Source organism: Mobula hypostoma, chromosome 8, assembly GCF_963921235.1.
Source record: "Mobula hypostoma chromosome 8, sMobHyp1.1, whole genome shotgun sequence".
NCBI classification, from domain to species: domain Eukaryota; kingdom Metazoa; phylum Chordata; class Chondrichthyes; order Myliobatiformes; family Myliobatidae; genus Mobula; species Mobula hypostoma.
In genome coordinates, this window is record NC_086104.1 from 113,740,753 (window position 1) to 113,761,120 (window position 20,368).

Here is a 20,368-nt window from a genome sequence, read left to right on the forward strand (position 1 = left end):
CTAAGTTAACAAATTTCACATCACATGCTGGTGATAATAAACCTGATTCTGATTCTGATTCTGATTCTGTAGGAAAACATATGGCTTTAAATGAGAGACTTTTTGCTGCTGGGACTGCCAAATCAAGGCACTAATGCTTCCTAAAAGCATGTAAATCAATTTGCACACGACCACTGATGCATTTACACACTCTTAGAGCTAAACCAGTTCTCTTGAGATTCAAGCCATCCTTCTCTAAAGCCTGGCTATCAGAAAACTTGCTTATACAGTATTCATTCATAACGAAGTAATCGAAGATTGGCACTATTTGTTTGGAAGACAATTGCCGCTGGATATATAGCTGTCACCAACTATTACTATCTAATTTATGCCTTCAACATAATTATTAGGTACACCTGTACGCCTGCTTATTAACGCAAACATCTAAGCAGACAACCATGTGGCAACAATTCAATACATAAAAGCAAGCATTCATGGTCAAGAGGTTCAGTTGTTGTTCACACCAAGAAATGTGATCTATGTGACTTTGACCATGGAATGATTGCTGGTGCCAGACGAGGTGATTTGAGTATTTCAGAAGCTGCTAATCTCCTGGGATTTTCAGGCACTACAGTCTCTAGAGTTTACAGACAATGATGCAATAAACAAAAAAAATCTAGTGAGCAGTAGTACAGTAGGTGAAAATGCCTTGTTTATTGGTCAGAGAAGAATGCCCAGGTTGGTTCAAGCTGACAGAAAGGTGACAGTAACTCGAATAATCACACGTTACAACAGTGATGTGCAGAAAAGCATCTCTGAATGTATAACGTGTTGAACCTTGAAGTTGATGGGCTACAACAGGAGATGACCATGAATATACACTTAGTGGTTCTGAGTGTAGTCTTGAATAAGAAGTATAAGGAAGAAGTATCTGTTTAAAAAGAAGCTTCAGGGCATCCACCATTGCAAAGAAATATCTCATTCAAAGGATTGTTATTTCTAAAAGAACATGATCAAGATGGTGCTGATGAACCATGACAATGTTCTACAGGCTACATACAATACTTGTAAATATACCTCCTTTGAAATACTCTCACTGCAACCTGTAGCATGCAATTTCCCTTTAAGCAATTAACTTTTAAATCAAATTAATGATCTACAGATTTCATGATCTTCTGAAGGACCTGGCGACTTAACTCTCAAGCAATCAGGTACGACACCTTTAAGCAGATGAAGATTCATCACCATGGTCGGAAGTAAAGCAAGAGTGGGGGATTTTTAAGCCAGGCTGAAACAGAGAAATGAGATCCCTCTACCCAGTATTTTGTTACCAAATGTGCATGAAGGACCTGAGGACAAGATTGCTGTATTGGAGGGAAACGAAAGAATTTTGTATTTGATGTGTGACCAAGACGTGGCCAGATATGTGACCAGTTTGCCAGATATGATAAACACAAAATAATCTGCAGATGCTGGGATCAAAGCAACATTCACAACATGCTAGAGGAACTCAGCAGGTCGGGCAGCATCAGCGGAAACCATGAGTCGATGTTTCAGGCCGGAACCCTTCGTCACGACTGAAGAAAGAAGGTGGGGAGGGTTAGAAGAAGGCTGGTAGGTTCAGTTTAAAAAACCAGTAATTTGAAAGGCAAAGGGGTGGGGGAGGGGAAGCAGTGAGGTGATAGGCAGGAAAACAATGGGTAGTATAAGAAGGAGGCGGAACCATGAGGGAGGTGATAGGCAGCTAGGAGAGGCAGCAGAGTGAAATAGGGATAGAGGAAGGGAGGGGAAGGGAACTACCGGAAATTGGAGAATTCTATGTTCATACCAAGGGGTTGGAGACTACCTAGACGGTATATGAAGTGTTGCTCCTCCAAACTGAGCTTAGCCTCATCATGGCAGTAGAGGAGGCCATGTATGGACATATCTGAATGGAAATGGGAAGCAGAGTTGAAGTGGGTGGCTACCGGGAGATACTGTCTGCTGTGGCAGATGGAGTGGAGGTGCTCGACGAAGCGATCCCCCAATCTGCATCGGGTTTCACTGATGTAGAGGAGGCTGCACCAGGAGCACCGGATGCAATAGATGACCCCAACAGACTCACAAGTGAAGTGTTGCCTCACCTGGAAGGACTGTTTGGGGCCCTAAATGGTGGCAAGAGAGGAGGTGTAGGGACAGGTGTGGCATTTACACTTACAGGGATAAGTGCCGGGTGGGAGATCCGTGGGGATGGACGTGCAGATAAGGGAGTCGCGGAGGGACCGATCCCTGCCTATCCGCAAGAATATTGTCAATATGAAACTGGTCCGCAGTGCAAAAAAGGTTGGGAACCCCTGTGTTATGAGACTGTTAGCAAGAAGAGGCTGATGATTGGGCAAAACTCAGTCAACAAAATGAGTTGCAATGTAAAAGGGGGACAAAATTAGAAAGGGTGAACACAGGACTGAAGGTGTTATACTTGAATGCACACAGTATATGGAAAGATTGATGAACTTGTAGCACAGTTATAGATTGGCAAGTATGATGTTGTACACATCACCACATCATGGCTGAAAGAAGATTATGGCTGGGAGCTTAACATCCAGGGATATACATTGCAATGAAAGGACAGGCAGGTAGGCAGAACAGAGTTAAGGAGGAATAAGGAGGAACCTCCCCTCCACATGTTCTTGCCGAAGCCTACTGAGCCAAAGCCTTACCACTCTGACTCAGCCCACTCCATTAGACAGTACCTCTTTTTTTTATGGAGACTAGGTTTTTCAAGTTCTCCTCTGGACATCAGCGCAGGAATGCTTCTACTGAGCCTGCACCACTGTCCAATCAAAGACTCCCGCTGAAAACTGGTTGCTTTTTCAAGCTCCACTCCAGACCTGCGCAGGAATGCTTCTACGATGTCTGCACCACTGTCCATTCAGACCTGCAGACAACTATTCACCTAAAACTATTGCCTGGTTTTCATCCAGAACTACTGCATCCTGTTTGATATATGTCTACCAGCCACTGCCCACTCTATATGTCTGTACTGGTCACATACTCAACAACATCTAAATTGGCTGCTGCATGCTATACATTCAAAGTTAAAACAATTTGAATGGATTGCTAAACTCAACATTCAGGTTTGAGCATTTTTGGCTGCTTTTCAAACTGAAATATACATAGTTTAAAATCTCTCTCTCCCCCCCCAAGGATAAATCCAAATATCACTTGAATATCACAGGTTCTCACTCTAACCATAGTTTGCTTCGACAGTTGATTCTAGAAGTCAGCCACCTTATGCAAGGGTGAAAATGATGGTGAGATTGTTGTGATATTAAAGATGCAATTAATCCACATCTGATCAGTACTTTTAGGTGAAGATCATAAACTTGATTCATTTGATGCGAAGCAAACCCTTCCCATCATCAAGGACATCTTCAAAAGATAGTGCCTCAAGAAGGTGGCATCCATCTTTAAGGTCCTTCACCATCTGGGACATGCCCTCTTCTCATTACTACCATCAGGGAGGAGGCACAGGAGCCTGAAGATCCACAATCAATTTTTAGGAACAGCTTCTTCCCCTTCACCATCAGATTTCTGAACAGTCCATAAACCCATGAACACTACCTCATTATTCCGCTTTTGCACAGTTTATTAATTATGTTTTTGATTTGTAACTTATAGTAATTAATGTCTTGCACTGTACTGCTGCCACAAATTTCACAATATATATCAGTGTTAATAAACCTGAATATGACTCTGATTCTAATTGCAAACATATGCATGACACAATGTGCTGTTAAGTCCAGGAATATTCTCAGTGAAAAGGTGGCAGAAGTATATTCAATAAAGACATTTTAAAGGAAAATTCTTTCAAAGAGGTACCACAACCAATGGCGATCAAATAGCTCCCATTCTTGAAAGTAATAATTCACAGATACCAAAGATGATAATATTAATCTTACCTCCTTCACTTTCAGTCGAATAGGACATTCCTCTGCTACCGCAAGTAGTTGATGGTCGAAGGCAATTCGTACGAAAGCACTTAAAGTAGGCCAAAAACACAGCTGGTTGTTGTTCAGATCCACCACTGCCTTCCAAGCTAGGTCAAGAGATTTCACACACAGAGACTCTTCAGACCTAGAGAGCTAAACAATTCAAGAACAAATTCTCGTCTATAATTACTCAGTCGAAAAGAAAATTACCAATATAATTGAATTTCAGGCTGCTTTGCTGAATGCTTGTTGAACCAAACCTTTGCCAAGACTTCCAGAAAGATTAAAATTATTTATATAGTAGCTACAAGGTGTGAAATTCGACCATTGTTTAACTTGCAGGAATAATTCAGAGGTGTCTTCATGTCAACAAGCCCACAATCTGTCGCATCTAATTTGTAGGTGGCATGGTAGCGTACCACTATTACAGTGCTTGTAAGCCAGGTTCAGTTCTGGTGCTGTCCGTAAGGAGTCTGTATTGCATACATTGTCTCCGGATGCTCTGCTTTCCTCCTTCATGCCAAAGAAGCAAAAGGAGAATAAAGAGGCAAATGTGGGTGTCAAGAGGATTCAAGGACAGCATAAAAGCAAATGAGAGAGCAAATAAGAGGCTTTATAAGGTATTGGTCAAACCACACTTGGAGTATTGTGAGCAGTTTTGGGCTCCTTATCTGGGAAAAGGTGAGCTGGCATTGGAGAGCATCCAGAGGAGGATCACCAGAATGATTCCAGAAATGAAAGGGTTACAGTTTTCAGAGAGTTTGATAGCTCTGGGCCTGTACCCGCTAGAGCTTAGAAAAATGGGGAGGTGGAAATATAACTGAAATCTATTGATTATTTAAAGGCCTAGATAGAGCGGACGTGGAAAGAATGTTTCCTATGGTGAGGGAGTCTGGACCAGAGGGCACAGCCTCAGATAGAGGGACGTCCCTGTAGGGCAAAGAGGAGGAGGAATTGCTTTCGTCAGAGGGTGGTGAATCTGTGGAATTTATTTCCATAGATGGCTGTGGAGGCCAAGTCATTGGATATATTTACAGCAAAGGTTGATAGGTTTTTGATGAGGCTAAAGGTTACAGGAGAATGGGATTGAGAGTGATTATAAGTCAGCCATGACGGAATGTCAAAGCAGACTGGATAGGATGTAATTGGGCAGTGCAGCCTCTTTGGGCTGGAAGGGTCTGTTATCATGTTGCATCTCTAAATAAATAAACAATTTTGCTTACCTTGGGCACAAGAATCTTCATGCACTGCAGCACGGGAAGTACTTGGTCAGCTGGAACTATGTTCAGAGCTTCAATACAGGCATGGAGTGTGAGTGTTGCATTTTCTACACTATGTGAAGAAACTTCACCACTCTTCTTGGCTGCACTCTCAGGCAATGGAAGAGATTTGTTCAAGGTAAAATAAATGCAGACCCATTGGTCATGGACATACTGTGCAGATATCTTCCCCCAGCCCTGGGCTGAAGATCCGTCCTCTAAAAGTCTAAAGGAGCAGTGAAAAATTGCTTCAGTTTAACGCCAGGAGCAGTAAAGCACTAATTCAACATTTTATAAAACATTTCAGCATTTTAGCAAATGTATTCTGCTCCTGTCACCTTTTAAGTTTCTGCCAGGGTATTAGTAAGACCACAACTTGTGTGCTGTGCACAGTTTTGGTCTCTGTATATTTGGAGAAATACATCTGCACTCGACACATTTCAGGAAGAATTCCCTACAGTAAGGTCTATACCCATGGACTGAACCTAATGAACAGCTGGAGACAAAAAAGATGTGCATCATGTATAATTCCTAAAACTGAAATGGTAACATGGGACTAAATATCTAAGATCTGATAAAGGATCTGAGAAGTCCCTATAACTAGTCTAATTCAATAATCATGCAGGATAACAACCTACATTTAGATGGGCAAATCAAATTAGCAATAACCATGTGACAGATGAACTTTGTGAGTACACAAGAGATATTTTCCCATATCGATATATTGAACCTATGAGAAAAGAGACTATTTTAGATCTAATAGTGTCTAATGAGAAAAAATTAATTGACGACTGTGTAGTCAGTGGGCTTTTAGACAACACTAAACACCTATTGTTCATTTTGAAAAAGTTTGGAAGTGATTTAGTTCAACCTGAAACCTGAATAAAACAATCACAAGGTCAAAAGATAAATTAGAAACTCATTAAAATATTATGGCACTACTTAAACAATTATTAACATTTTAAAGAATTAATAAATAATTTCATGGAAAAAATAGAATGATGAAGTAATTTTTTAAAGGGTGAATAATCACAAGGTTTCTTGATCAGAGACTGCCCTTGTACACAATTTAAGTTAATATAGCATACATGTTCAGCAAGCAATTAGGAAGTTAAGCATAGAACGCAGAACAGTATAGCACTGGAACAGGTCCTTTGGCCCACAATGAAGCTAATTTAACCTAACTTCTGTCAGGTCTTCACTCTGCTTCTAACGCTCCATTAAATACAATCCAAGTTTGACCAGACTCCCATAGCTCATCCTCCCGAATCCAGACTAAATCCTGGTGAACCTCTCCAAAGCCTCCACATCCTTCTTGTATTGTGATGACCAGCACAGCACACAATAGTCCAAATATAGCCTAACCAAAGATTTGTACAGCTGCAACGTGACTTGCCAACATTTATACTCAATGCAAGCATGGTTATCTTACTGCAAGGATAAAATTCGAGATATCTTACTTCAATTACATTGACCCCTGGTGAGATTTGAACTGGAGTACTGTGCACAGGACTTAGTTTATAGCTCATTATTTAAGAATGAATAGGCTGATGATGAGCATGGAAAGCTACTAGAGCTGCAGCTTGTCTGGGTTCAACCCAGACATCTCATGCTCTCTGTTCTCCCTCTGTGTTCCAGTTTTAGGCCACATCCCAAGGAATTGTGGGCTGCTGGGTTAATTGTCTGTTGTGCATTGCCCCTAATGCACACATTAATGGTAGAATCTAGAGGAACTCAATGGGAATATGAGAAAAAGAGGTTACAGGACAATTCTCAGGGCAATAGGCTAACAAGCCAGCATGGACTCAATGGGCCAAATAGCCCTGTTCTACATCAAAGAGAGATATGGAAATAAAGGGAATGCTGCAGCCATTCCATTGTGGCTGACTGATTATCCCTCTCAGCCACAATCTCTTGCCTTCTTCCTGGAACCTTTGACACCCTTACTAATCAAGAATATTTGGCCTCTACAGCCTTCTGTGGCAATGAATTCCACAGACTCACCAGCTTCTGGCTAAAGAAATTCCTCTGTTTCTGTTCTAAAGAGACATCCTTCTATCCTGAGGCTGTGCCCTCTGGTCCCAGAATCACCTACTATCGGAAACCGCCTCTCTACAGCCACCCTTTCTAGGCCTATCAATATTCAAAAGTTTTTAGTCAGATCCCCTCTCACTTTTCTAAAGTCCAGTGAGTACAGAACTAGAGCCATTGTATGTTCACCCTTTCACTCCAGGAATCAGATTAAAAAGATTGGGCTTACACTGTCATCAGTTTAGAAGGATAAGAGTGATCTAATTGTAACGTACAAAGTTATTGCTGTTTCCTCTGACTCCGTTTCTGCAGAACTGTTTCTTTTCTCTTTAACTGTGGAGGAGATTCCAATCCAAGCATGGTTATCTTACTGCAAGGATAAAATTCGAGATATCTTACTTCAATTACATTGATCCCTGGTGAGATTTGAGCTGGAGTACTGTGCACAGGACTTAGTTTATAGCTCATTATTTAAGAATGAATAGGCTGATGATAAGCATGGACAGCTACTAGAGCTGCAGCTTGTCTGGGTTCAATCCAGACATCTCATGCTCTCTGTTCTCCCTCTGTGCTCCAGTTTCATTCTGCAGCTAATTAGCTCCTGGTCATTCTACTCCAAGTGATTTCTCATCAAAGTTGCTGGTAAACACAGCAGGCCAGGCAGCATCTCTAGGAAGAGGTACAGTCGATGTTTCGGGCCAAGACCCTTCATCAGGACTAACTGAAAGAATTCCAGCATCTGCAGATTTCCTCGTGTTTGCCAAGTGATTTCTGATTGAGAAGCTGGTAGTTTCTTCACTGATCTCTGGTTTAATTTTGTTTCGTATTCTGAGCATGATGATTCTTAGTAAAAATTTTTGTAAGGTGGCTCATTAAACCAATTGTTCTGTGTTGTCCACATTCTGTTGCACCTGGTTTCTTTGGCAGTGCAATGAATACTGTCTGTTACATGCTCAAGGAGATCTGTGTTTTTTTTTGTGAGAATGATGTAATGGTCTTTTGGAGGTCACCTGATGTGATTTTCCCGCCGGAGGTCACGTGATGACATGAGCACCATGGGTATATAAGGGTCGACCCCAGATGACGCAGTTAGTTTTTAGGTTGTAGATTTCCAGGTAGAACGTGCTGTGTCTCCATTTCTGCTGCGTGTTTGTTTTTGTGACGCAGTTTCATTTTTAAAACGGAGTGTTGCGTTCTACTGAAAGATACAATATTGTTGGACTGGAAATGCGGCTTGTTAGCCATGGTTGTCAGCTCATCTAGGAGAAGGAAAACTCTGACCTCAAATCTCTTCTGCCTTGTGGCTACATCCTCTCATGGGGAAGGCTTTGGGAGTAAACCTCGAGGGAAAAATCCAGAACTGGAGTCCCTAAAGCAGTCCTACATTGAGTTCAATGCTGACTGGCAACTCCTGCGATGCTGCTGACACCAAACTGTACTGGTCTCTGCCGTCTCTTTGGATTCATCTGATATGTAGAAAGAGGAAGCTTGCTACATGGGGAACTGCTTGCTCTCCATACCGTACTGCCTATGTTTGTGTATCTAGACAGCTAGGAAGCAATATCCATGGCCAACTCTGAACGACAGAGGCCCTAACCTCACCATAAGTGTATGTGTGTATATATATATATATATTTTAAAAATTAAATTAAATAAGTAGTGCAGAAAGAGACACAAAATAGGGAGGTGGTGTTCATGGGTTCACTATCTGTTTAGAACTCTGATGACAGATGGGAAGAAGCTGTCCCTGAAATGTTTAGTGTATGTTTTCAGGCTCCTGTACCACCTCCTTGACGATAGCAATGAGAAGACGGCGTGTGCAGGGTGATGAGAGTCTTTAGTGATGGCTGCATCTTTTTGAGGCATCATTTTTGAAGATATCCTTCATGCTGGGGAGGTTACTGCCCATGATGGAGCTGGCTGAGTTGACAGATTCCTGCAGCTTTATCGGATCCTGTGCATAGCAGACAGTGATGCAACCGGTTAGAATGCTCTCCACCATACATCTGTTGAAATTTGAGAGTGTCTTTGGTGACATACCATATCTCCGCAAACTGTTAATGAAATATAGCTGCTGTTGTCCCTTCTTTGGAATTGCATCAATATGTTGAGCCCAGGATAATCCTTATAGATGTTGGTACCTAGGAACTGGAAACTGTTCACCTTTCTACTTCTCATCCCTCAAAGCGGACGGGTGTATGTTCCTTTGACTTCCCCTTTCGAAGTCCAAAATCAATTCCTTGGTCTTACTGACATTGAGTGCAAGGCTGTTACAACACCACTCAACCAGCTGATCTACCTTGCTCACACAAAATAATCTGCAGATGCCGGGGTCAAAATAACACTCACAACACGCTGGAGGAACTCAGCGGGTCGGGCAGCATCCGTGGAAACGATGAGTTGACGATTCGGGCTGGAACCCTTTGTCAGGACTGTAGAGGGAAGGGGCAGAGGTCCTATGATAGGATGCTGCTTAACCTGCTGAGTTCCTCCAGCGTGTTGTGAGTGATCTATCTTGCTCTTGTACGGCTTCTTATCGCTATCTGACAATTTACCAGTAATAATTATGTCACCAATAAATTTGTAGGTGGCATTTGAGCTGTACCTAATCACAAAGTATGGGTGTAGAGAGAGTAGCACATATCCTTGAGATGCACCAGTGTTGATTGTCAGCAAGAATAAAATGTTATTCCTAATTCACACAGACTGTGGTCTCCCAGTTAAAAAGTCAAGGATCCAGTTGCTGAGGGAGGTACAGAGGCCCAGGATTTGGAGCTTGTTGATCAGAACTGAGGGATGATTAGTTTGAACGCTGAGCTACTGTCAAAAAACAGAAGCTGGTGCAGGTGATCCAAGGCAAAATGGAGAGCCACTGAGCCTGTATCTGCTGTAGGCAAACTGCAGTGAGTCCAGGTCTTTGCTTAGGCAGGAATTAATTCCAGCCATGATCAACCTCCTAGATCACTGCATCAGAGTGCAACTGGGCGACAGTCACTGACGCAGTTCACCCTGCTCTTCTTGGGCACTGGTATGGTTGCTGCCCTTTTGAAGCAGGTGGGAAATGCAGCAGTGAGAAATTGAAGATGTTCTTGAACATATCTGCCAGTTGGCTGGCACAGGTTTTCAGAGCCCTGCTGAGAACATCATCATGACCTGATAACTTGTGAGGGCTCACCACAAGGAAAGATCATCACCTTCTGAGACAGAGATTACCAGATGCCACATAAAAGGCATTGAGATCATCTGGGAGTGAAGCGTCACAGCCAATTGTGATGTTAGGAAACATACATCAAAGTTGCTGGTGAACGCAGCAGGCCAAGCAGCATCTATAGGAAGAGGCGCAGTCGACGTTTCAGGCCGAGACCCTTCGTCTCGGCCTGAAACGTCGACTGCGCCTCTTCCTATAGATGCTGCTTGGCCTGCTGCGTTCACCAGCAACTTTGATGTATGTTGCTTGAATTTCCAGCATCTGCAGAATTCCTGTTGTTTGTGATGTTAGGATTTGCTTTGCAGGAAGTAATGACTGCAAGCCCTGCCAGACCCAATGTGCGTCCAAATAGTTTGTCTTTAAGCTGCTTTCTGCTACTAGCTTCTACTCCTGTTTCTTATGTTCTCCAACTGTTTCATAAAGTGATCATGAACCAACAAGTTGTGTGTCCCTTTTCTGACTTCTGAAAGAACCTTGGATAAAAAACATCAGAATCCAATATGTGGCAACGTGAGCAGGACAATTGCAAAGATGTAGAACTTGGAAAAATCGCCCAGACAAAATGGATTTTTAGCGTTCAACAAAAGAGGTAAGAACTTCCTCTAATGTTCCCAATTATCTGGCTTTCTATATCTAAAGATGGGAGCTACAAGTGAGGAACTACAAACGTACTATACTATTTTAAAAAACATTTATAAAAAAGAAATGCAACTCAGTAGAGCCACATGCAAATCTGTTAGGAGCACGGATTAAACATGCATGCTGGATTAAATTCACACAACCAGTGGCGGATGGTTAAAAGATATTAAACTGATGTGAGCAAAGAGAGTGTGTGACTAAACGTAAATACAAGCAAGCTAGCAGAGCATGAGGAAGACAGAATTAAATACAGGTTACAGGACAATCTATTAAAATTGCAGCTGCAAACTATTAATATTTCAAGATCACAGTCAAAGTAATAAAAAGTAAGTCCAATTAAGATTTTAAAAGTGGCCAAAGTCTATAGAATCTCCAGTTACAAGGGAGCAGATAACTGAGGGTTTGAGCTGCTTCTTTAATAAAACAATCCAGTTTGATAAGGTTAATAAGAGAATCCGGACAGAATATACCATCAGTGTTGAATCTATTGGAATGTGGCTGGTAGGTGATATTGTGAAACTATAGGAAAAGAAACCAGAAAATGTCTACTGCTGAAATTCACATGGTCAATTTGATTGAATGTGTGAGCGACTGAAAGAGTTAACAGAACGAGTAAAGTCTTTAACTAATTGAAAGAATGCAACGCTTGCGATAAACTACAAAATCAGCATGATAGACTGTAAAAAGTCTACAGAACAAATCTTTGCATTAGCCAAGTGAACAAAAGAACACAGAAATTCAATTGCAGTGCATTTTGCAGAGGACAGAAAAAACTAAAACAAAATGTTAAAGCACAACCGTGACTTCAGCTGGGTGATCCTACTAGTTACACTGGTGCCCTCACTGGGAAACACCTACGTCAGAACTCCACTCGAGGAATTACAGCTCATGTTGAAGTCTTCCAACACAGCGCCACCATCTGAACTCCAGAGAATTACAGCCTACATCAGACAAACTCAAAGAATTACAGGATGGACAAGACTATACAGTCCACTATAGTGCCTCAAGTGAGGATGGCAGCAATTGGAACAATTAAGATTGAGAGCTATTTTTAATTTAATTATTTTATTGACATACAGTGCAGACCAGGCCCTTCTGACCCTATGAGTCATGCTACCCAGTAACCCCCAATTTGATCCTAGCTAATCATGGGACAATTAATCTACCAACCAGTAGGTCTTTGGACTATGGGAGGAAACAGGAGCACCCGGAGGAAACAAACGTGGTCATGGGGAGAACGTGCAAACTCCTTACAGGCAGCGGCAGAAATTGAACCCGGTCCGCTGGAACTGTAAAGCGTTGTGTTAATCACTACGCTACCGTGCTACTCCATGTTACAATTTGCTCCAATAAAGATCAAGGAATTGAAACTGCAATTTGAGAGGGAGAGGCATAGGTCACACGTATCAGTATCGCAATGGAATAAATGGGATTACAGCGGTGGGGATGATGGCAGAAGAGAGTTAGCTGAAGTTTCTGGGAATAGTTCACAAGGTGCAGGATAGATATATCCCACAGAAGAAAGAGTTCTCAATTGGCAGCTCTAGGCAACTGTGGCTGACAAGGTAAGTTAAGGACTCATATGCGGCTGCTTAACAAATTAAAATCCCATGGCATTACAACAAATCACTGACATGGATAGAGGAATGGCTGACAGGCAGGAGGCAGCAAATGGGAATACAAGGGGCCTTTTATAGTTGGCTGCTGGTGAGTAGTGATGTTCCTCAGGGGACAGTATTGGGACCGCTTCTTTTCACATTGTTTGTCAATGATTTAGATAATGGAAGGGATGGCTTTGTGGCAAAGTTTGCCGGTAACACAGAGGTAGGTGGAGGGGTAGGTAGTGCTGAGGAAGCAATACGACTGCAGAAGGACTTAGACAAATTGGAAGAATAGGCAAAAATGTGGCAGATGGAATTCAGTGTTGGGAAATGTATGATAATGCACTTTGGTAAAGGAAACAATAGTGCGGACCATTATCTAAATGGGGAGAAGTTTCAAACACCAGAGGTGCAGAGGGACTTAGGAGTCCTCGTGCAAGACTCCCAGTAGGTTAATTTACAGGTTGAGTCTATGGTAAAGAAGGCTAATGCAATGTTGGCATTTATTTCAAGGGGAATAGAATATAAAAGCAAGGAGATAATGCTGAGGCTTTATAAGACACTAGTCAGGCCGCACTTGGAGCATTGTCAACAGATTTGGGCCCCATATCTCAGAAAGGATATGGAGATAGTCCAGAGGAGGTTCACGAGCATGATTACGGGAATGAAGGGTTTATCACATGAGGAGTGTTTGGCAGCTTTGGGTCTGTACTCACTGGAACTTAGAAGAGTGCATGGGGTTCTTATTGAAACCTACCGAATGTTGAAAGGACTATATAAGGTGGATGTGGAGAGGATGTTTCCTATGGTGGGGTGTCCAGGACTAGAGGGCACAGCCTCAAAATTGAGGGATGACCCTTCCAAACAGAGGTAAGGAGGAATTTTTTTTAACCAGAGGGTAGTAAATCTGTGGAATGCTCTGCTACAGACAACCGTGGAGGACAAGACCGTGGGTATATTTAAAGCAAAACTTGACAGGCAAAAGTTATGGTGAGAAGGCAGGTATATGGGGTTGAGTGGGATCTGAGATCAGCCATGATGGAATGGCGAGCAGACTTGATGGGCTGAATGGCCTAATTCTTGTCCTACAGCTTATGGTCTTAGACAAACCGCGTCAAGATGACACCATCATTAATCAATGTATTGAAAAACTAGTGGCAGATCCATCAATAAACTGCTCATCAATAAATTGCCAAAGGACAGTAAATACACAGACAATCCAGTGGCTTTTAATGAAGAACAACCAAAAGTGTTTTAAAGTTTGGTTATTACTCTGCCAGTGATCTGATTCTAAACACTGATGCCTCCTCGACGATTGAGAAAGGTTTTCAAGTGGCTGGTTGGTCATTTCTTTCTGGAATTAAAATAATGAAATCAGGAAGCGTGACTCCTGTTACCTCTGTGCAACAGGCAGAACTGAAAGTTTAGATTAATGCCTGTGAGTAGGCAGAAGGAAGATCAGCCAATATCTACTCTGATCCTCAAAATGGTTTCAGAGTTATTCATGAGTTTGGAAACTTACTGAAACAAAGACCATTGCTTGTGGCTGTAGGAATCCCAATCAAGAAAGGCCAACTAGTACCCGAATTTATGGATGTTATACAACAGCTGTATTAAAATGTAAAAGTCTCCCCTAATATATTTGGTATTACTCATGGAAATGAGACTCATAAATTATCACTATATGCAGATGATCTACTATTATATATTTCTAACCCAGGAAAATCTATTCCGGCAGTACTAACTTTGCTTGCTCAGTTTAGTAGCTTTTCTGGTTATAAATTGAACCTAAGTAAGAGTGAACTCTTTCCATTAAATATGCAGGTTCCTATTTATAGAAATTCTCCATTTAGATTGATTACTGATTATTTTACTTATTTGGGAGTTAAAATTACTAAGAGACATAAGGATCTATTCAATTTCAACTTTTTACCATTAATTAATCAGGTTAAACAACTGACTACCAAATGGTCCCCTTTGTCTCTATCATTGATTGCCCGTATTAATGCTTTTAAAATGATTATTTTACCCAAATTTTTATATTTATTTCAAGCAATACAGATTTTTATTCCTAAATCTTTTTTTAATATTATTGACTCTAAAATTTCTTCTTATATATGGCAAAATAGAAATCCCAGATTATGTAAAAAATACTTACAGAAATCTAAGAAAGAAGGTGGTTTGGCATTGCCTGTCCTAAGATTTTATTACTGGGCAATTAATATCCGATACTTAATATTTTGGACACAAGATTGGAATATAACTCCAAGCCCACATTGGATGACCTTGAAGGCTATTCTGTACAAGGGTTTTCTTTAGCCTCCATTTTAGGAACTTCATTGCCTTTTGCACTATCTAAATTGAATAAACAAACTTTCAACCCTATAGTTAAACATACATTGCCAATATGGTTTCAATTTCATAAATTTTTTGGCCTGAATGAATTTATGTTATCAAGTCCTATTATATCTAATTTTTTTTCCAACCTTCGGTAATGGACCAAGCCTTTATATGGAAAACGAAAGGCATAATATGTTTTCACGATTTATTTTTGGATAACTGCTTTATGTCTTTTGAGCAGTTATCTGAGAAATTTGATTTGCCTAGATCCCACTTTTTTAGATACTTACAAATAAGAAATTTTTTAAATATTACGTTGCCTACCTTTCCGACTTCCAATCCTTCTGGCACTCTTGATAAAATTTTAGGCTTTAATCCTTTGCAGAAGGGATTAATAGCAATAATTTATGATATAATTATGAAATTACAGCCAGATATATCTGACAAAATTAAAAATGAATGGGAAAGGGAAATTCAACTTTCCCTACCTACAGAGAAATGGGATAAAATTTTTCAATTAGTTAGTACTTCTATATATGCTAAACATACTTTAATACAATTTAAAGTAGTACACAGAGCTCATATGTCCAAAGATAAACTAGTTCGTTTTTATTCCCATATAAACCCTACTTGTGATAGATGTCACTCTGAAGTGGCTTCTTTAACTCATATGTTTTGGTCCTGTCCACTTTTGGAAAAATATTGGAAAGACATTTTTGATATTATTTCAACAGTTCTATGCTTCGATTTAAAACCCCATCCTATTACGGCAATCTTTGGATTACCAGTGGTAGAACATAGATCTTTGTCTTCTTCAGCCTGTCAAATGATAGTTTTTGTTACTTTAATGGCGAGAAGATCTATTTTGTTGAACTGGAAGGAAACTAATCCTCCAACTACATTCCAATGGTTTTCTCAAACCATATTAAGTTTAAATTTGGAAAAAATTAGAAGTGATATTTTTGACCCTTCGGTTAAATTTGAAGAAACTTGGAAACCTTTTATGCAACATTTTCATATGATGTAATCTGACCTTTCCGAATCTTTTTTCTAAACTTAAATTATATGAGGAGAGGAGCGGAGTTAACGACATTATTGAACATGTCCGATATAAGCTGTTGGTCTAGCCCTGTTTTGTTTTTTTTTCTTGGGTTTTTTATTTTCTTTTTTTTCTTTTGGGGTTTTTTTTTGTTTATATATATTTTTCTTTTTATTTCTTTTTTAATGTTTAATCTCATTATGAGTTTGGAAGTATTTTATATCTATGTTACTTAAAATTCATTTTATATATGTTGATGAACATTTTTCCAATCTCTGTGTACCAACTTTGTTATTGAGTTTGTAATTTTGAAAAATTAATAAAAAGATTTAAAAAGAAAAAGTCACTCCAAAATAACTATGATGAAAAGCCATGGAAATGCATGCGTGGACGGAATTGCAAAAAAGACAGCACGGGTGGGAAAGACATAAAAGTAGTAGAAAGAACACATGCAGTGAACCTGGAAACTGGAAATGAACTTTGTATCACAGTAAATACACTCTCTAGGACACATTGGAGTGCAAAGGATGATTAACAAATTGTCCTAATGCTCAACAAACATTAAAAGAGGCATGACAGATCCTGGAACAGCAGAAAAGCTACCACAATTAAGTGTTCCTGCTCCACCTGATCCATCTTTACACTTACAAGTGGCCTACACTTCTTTACCAAAGTGTCATATGTATTGGTAATAGTAAACAAGATGGGTGGAAGCTATTCCAGCACTGCCACACACACAGCAAAATCTCTGACCAGTCTGTATTCCTAGATGGGGATTACCATGTCATATCGACGCTGACCAAGGAACATATTTCACTCAACACACATCAAAGTTGCTGGTGAACGCAGCAGGCCAGGCAGCATCTCTAGGAAGAGGTGCAGTCGACGTTTCAGGCCGAGACCCTTCATCAGGACTGAAGATCTAGAGAACATCCTAGAGATGCTGCCTGGCCTGCTGCGTTCACCAGCAACTCTGATGTGTGTTGCTTGAATTTCCAGCATCTGCAGAATTCCTGTTGTTAACATATTTCACTGGTAGCTTTTGTCAGGAATTAGATTTTTTTTTGATTATTTTATACTTAATGTGGTAGTTTTTCTGCCTTTTAATTTTCAGATGTAATGATTCAAAATCCATGACTTAGAATAAAGGTGGGGGGGTTGTTGGATCCAACTGTTCAATTCATAGATTAGATTGTTCAATTGTTATTTTCTTTGCAGTTTAACTATTAATTACTTTCTTGTACTTTAAGTAGTTCTTAATAAATATATAAGAATTTAATATGTCTCTAGTGACTGTAAAATGTAATTCTGAAAAACTCCAGAAGTTTCTTTGTTCTGTGATACTTGAACAAGTGCTTTCTCATTGGTTAACTTGGTACTCCAGTATTGAATAAATGCTTTCTAATTGGTTGATTTTTGCCCGACGCCGGCCCCAGGCCTGAGTCGATGAAATAGTAGTAGTTTGTCTATTGATTTGAAGGGAATTTTCCCTTATTTCTGTGGTATAAAATAGCTATAAACAAAGCACGCCATCTTAGTATTTTAGTCTTAATCTTCTTGGCATCTTAGTTTTGTCTTTAAGCTGCTTTCTGCTACGATCCTCTGCTCCTGTTTCCTTTGTTCTGTCAGCTAGTAATGAAACTATCATGAGGTAACACGTTTTGTGCCTCTTTTCTGATGACTGAAAAAACCTTGGATTAAAATACCAGAATCCCTAAGTATTGTCCAGTCCACTGACTGAAAACAGTCCTGTAGGCGCTCCTCCACCTCCCTTGACCACACCTTCCGACTTCTCACCACTGGCGCTGCGGACTTTAGTCTTTGCCTATCTGCCAGTAGAAGTAGAACCAGGTGATTGGACTTGCCAAATTGTGGGCATGAGATGGCACGGTAAGCATTCTTGATGGTGGTGTAACAGTGGTCAGTTGTGTTGGTTCCTCTGGTTCCACAGATGATATGTTGGTGGTAGTTGTTCAGAGACTTCTTCAACCTGGCCTGGTTTAAATCTCCCACAATGATAGGGAAGGCATTGGAGTGTGCAGTTCAGTGCCTGCTGATTACGCAGCTCCGTGCCAGCTGATTACGGAGCTTTGTGCCTGCTGATTTCGCAGTTCCATGCCTGATTATGCAGTTCCGTGCCTGCTGATTATGCAGTTTTATGTCTGCTGATTACAGAGTTTAGATCCTACAGTGCTTTCCTGACGCTGGCCTAATGTTGAGTGGACATCACTACCAGGATGACGGCAGGAAACTTCCTCGGTAGATAAAAAGGATGACGTTTGACTGCTAGATGTTGTAAGTTCAGTGAACAGGACACAGACAGAAAGACTGAGCAGTCCTGAGAATGCATCCAGCTGCAGCGCTGCATTCAAAATGTCCAGGTAGCTGTATTTCCATAAAGCAAAGTACACAGCGGTTCCTGATGTCTGGTTACTATTGCAATCTTGCTCTGAAGTCTTCAGTGTTACTGTCCAGAGACTGTACATTTGCTAGCAGGATACTAGAAGTGGGGGTTGGGGTCTAAAGCCTCTGTGTTTCAATAGTAACTGTGGACACGCTTGGTTTGCATGCTTCTGTTTTCTTAAAAGGGGACCACACCCACAACCTGAGTCTGCACTCTACAATCCGTCAACTTTGACTATCAATAGATTTTCAAAAACATCTTTAAAGTGACGTTGCTTACTGAAGTACCCATGGCTGTGACTCTGATTTCAGCTGTAGTAGTCCTGGATGGGAATATTTGATGATTTGCATCAGAGCAGCACGCAGTTGCCCCTGATCGACACTATGTTGATAATTGTGCAGAACACAGTAGGTCCAGGGCCAGCAGGTAGTTTTGTGAGGAAATGCTATCCTTTCAGTATTTATGCTGAGTTCATGCACTCCTGATGCACGGAGAACGAATCCTCAATCCCAAGATATTCTAGTGAAATATAATAAAAGTGAGAAAAAAAAAAGAGCCTTCTGTAACAGAAGAGAGTGCTCTAGGAGTACAAAGTTCCTTAAAAGTGGCAAGTGTGGTGAAGAAGGCATTTTGCGTGCTTGCAGTATTGGGAGACTTCAACCATCTTTCTGTCTTGACAACCCTACCCACCTTCGATCAGGGTCATACAAGAGAAAATAAAACAATGGACCTCTTGCATGCAAGAGATTCATACAGCTCCACAGCTCACCCCCCACTTGGAAAATCAGATCACAGCCTGGTTCACCTCGTATCCTTGTACAAGCTCAAAGTACAGCAACAGCCAGCTACCACTAAGACAGTAAAGAAATGGTCTCCAGAGGCCATCGAGGCCTTGCAGGTGTTTTGTGAACCGTATGGGGAGGACATTAACAGGCTTACAGATTGCATCACTGGCTACATCTACTTCTGTGTGGACACCATAACACCAACAAGGACTGTTTGCTGCTTTCCGAACAACAAACCATAGGTCACCAGTGATCTAAAAGCTCTTCCCAACCACAAAAAGAGAGCCTTTAGATCAGGAGACAGGGAGGAACTGTAACATGTGCAGAGGGAGCTAAAGGAGAAGATCAAGGTGGCTAAAGAGGAAATCAGGAGAAAGCTGGAGAACAAGCTTGAGCAGAGTAGCACATGGGAGGTCTGGAGAGGCATAAAGAACATCACTGGATTCAATCAGCCAAGCTGTAGAGCCTCAGAATGCAGCCATGAATGGGCCAACGAGTTAAACCAATTCTTCACTAGGTTTGACAATTGCCCTCCTGTTCACACCCCCCTTAGTAGTACAGCAGCTCAGTTGCCGAGGCACCCAGTGCTCCCTCACCACCAACACCTCCCCTCTCCCCCCTCTCCCCTCCAGTTCAATACATGGATGAACAACACAGGTTACCAATACCTACATCCCCCTCTATGCCCTGCACCCATAATCTACATCTTCACATACCAACTTCTATCATCCCAATCTATACCTCCCACCTACTCCCCAGTCATCATGGACTCACCTTCACTACTGAGCAGGTGAGAAGGGCTCTGGGAAAAATCAGACACAATAACGCATTGGGACTGGATGGTATGAACCTCAGTATCTTGAAGGAGTGTGCTGAGCAGCTGTGTGGAGTTCTCCAGCGCATTTTCAATCTGAGTCTCAGCCTGGAAAGGGTCCCGACAGTGTGGAAAACATCATGTGTGGTCCCAATACCCAACAAGGGCCAACCGAAAGTCTTGAATGAGTACTGTCCCGTGGCCCTGACCTCACATATCATGAAGACTCTAGAGAGACTGGTCCTGGCTCACCTCTGACCCCTGGTCAGATCAGACGTCGATCCTCTGCAGTTTGTCT

General features: G+C 41.2%; 1 protein-coding gene across 1 annotated transcript in view; it reads right to left on the minus strand.

Moving 5' to 3' along the window:
* Window positions 1-20,368, minus strand: part of tarbp1 (TAR (HIV-1) RNA binding protein 1) — a 400,954-nt gene that overhangs the window by 242,164 nt on the left and 138,422 nt on the right. Inside the window, 2 exon segments of the mRNA XM_063057295.1 lie at window positions 3,921-4,103; window positions 5,174-5,435. Of these exon segments, the coding sequence (XP_062913365.1) occupies window positions 3,921-4,103; window positions 5,174-5,435 (445 nt within the window).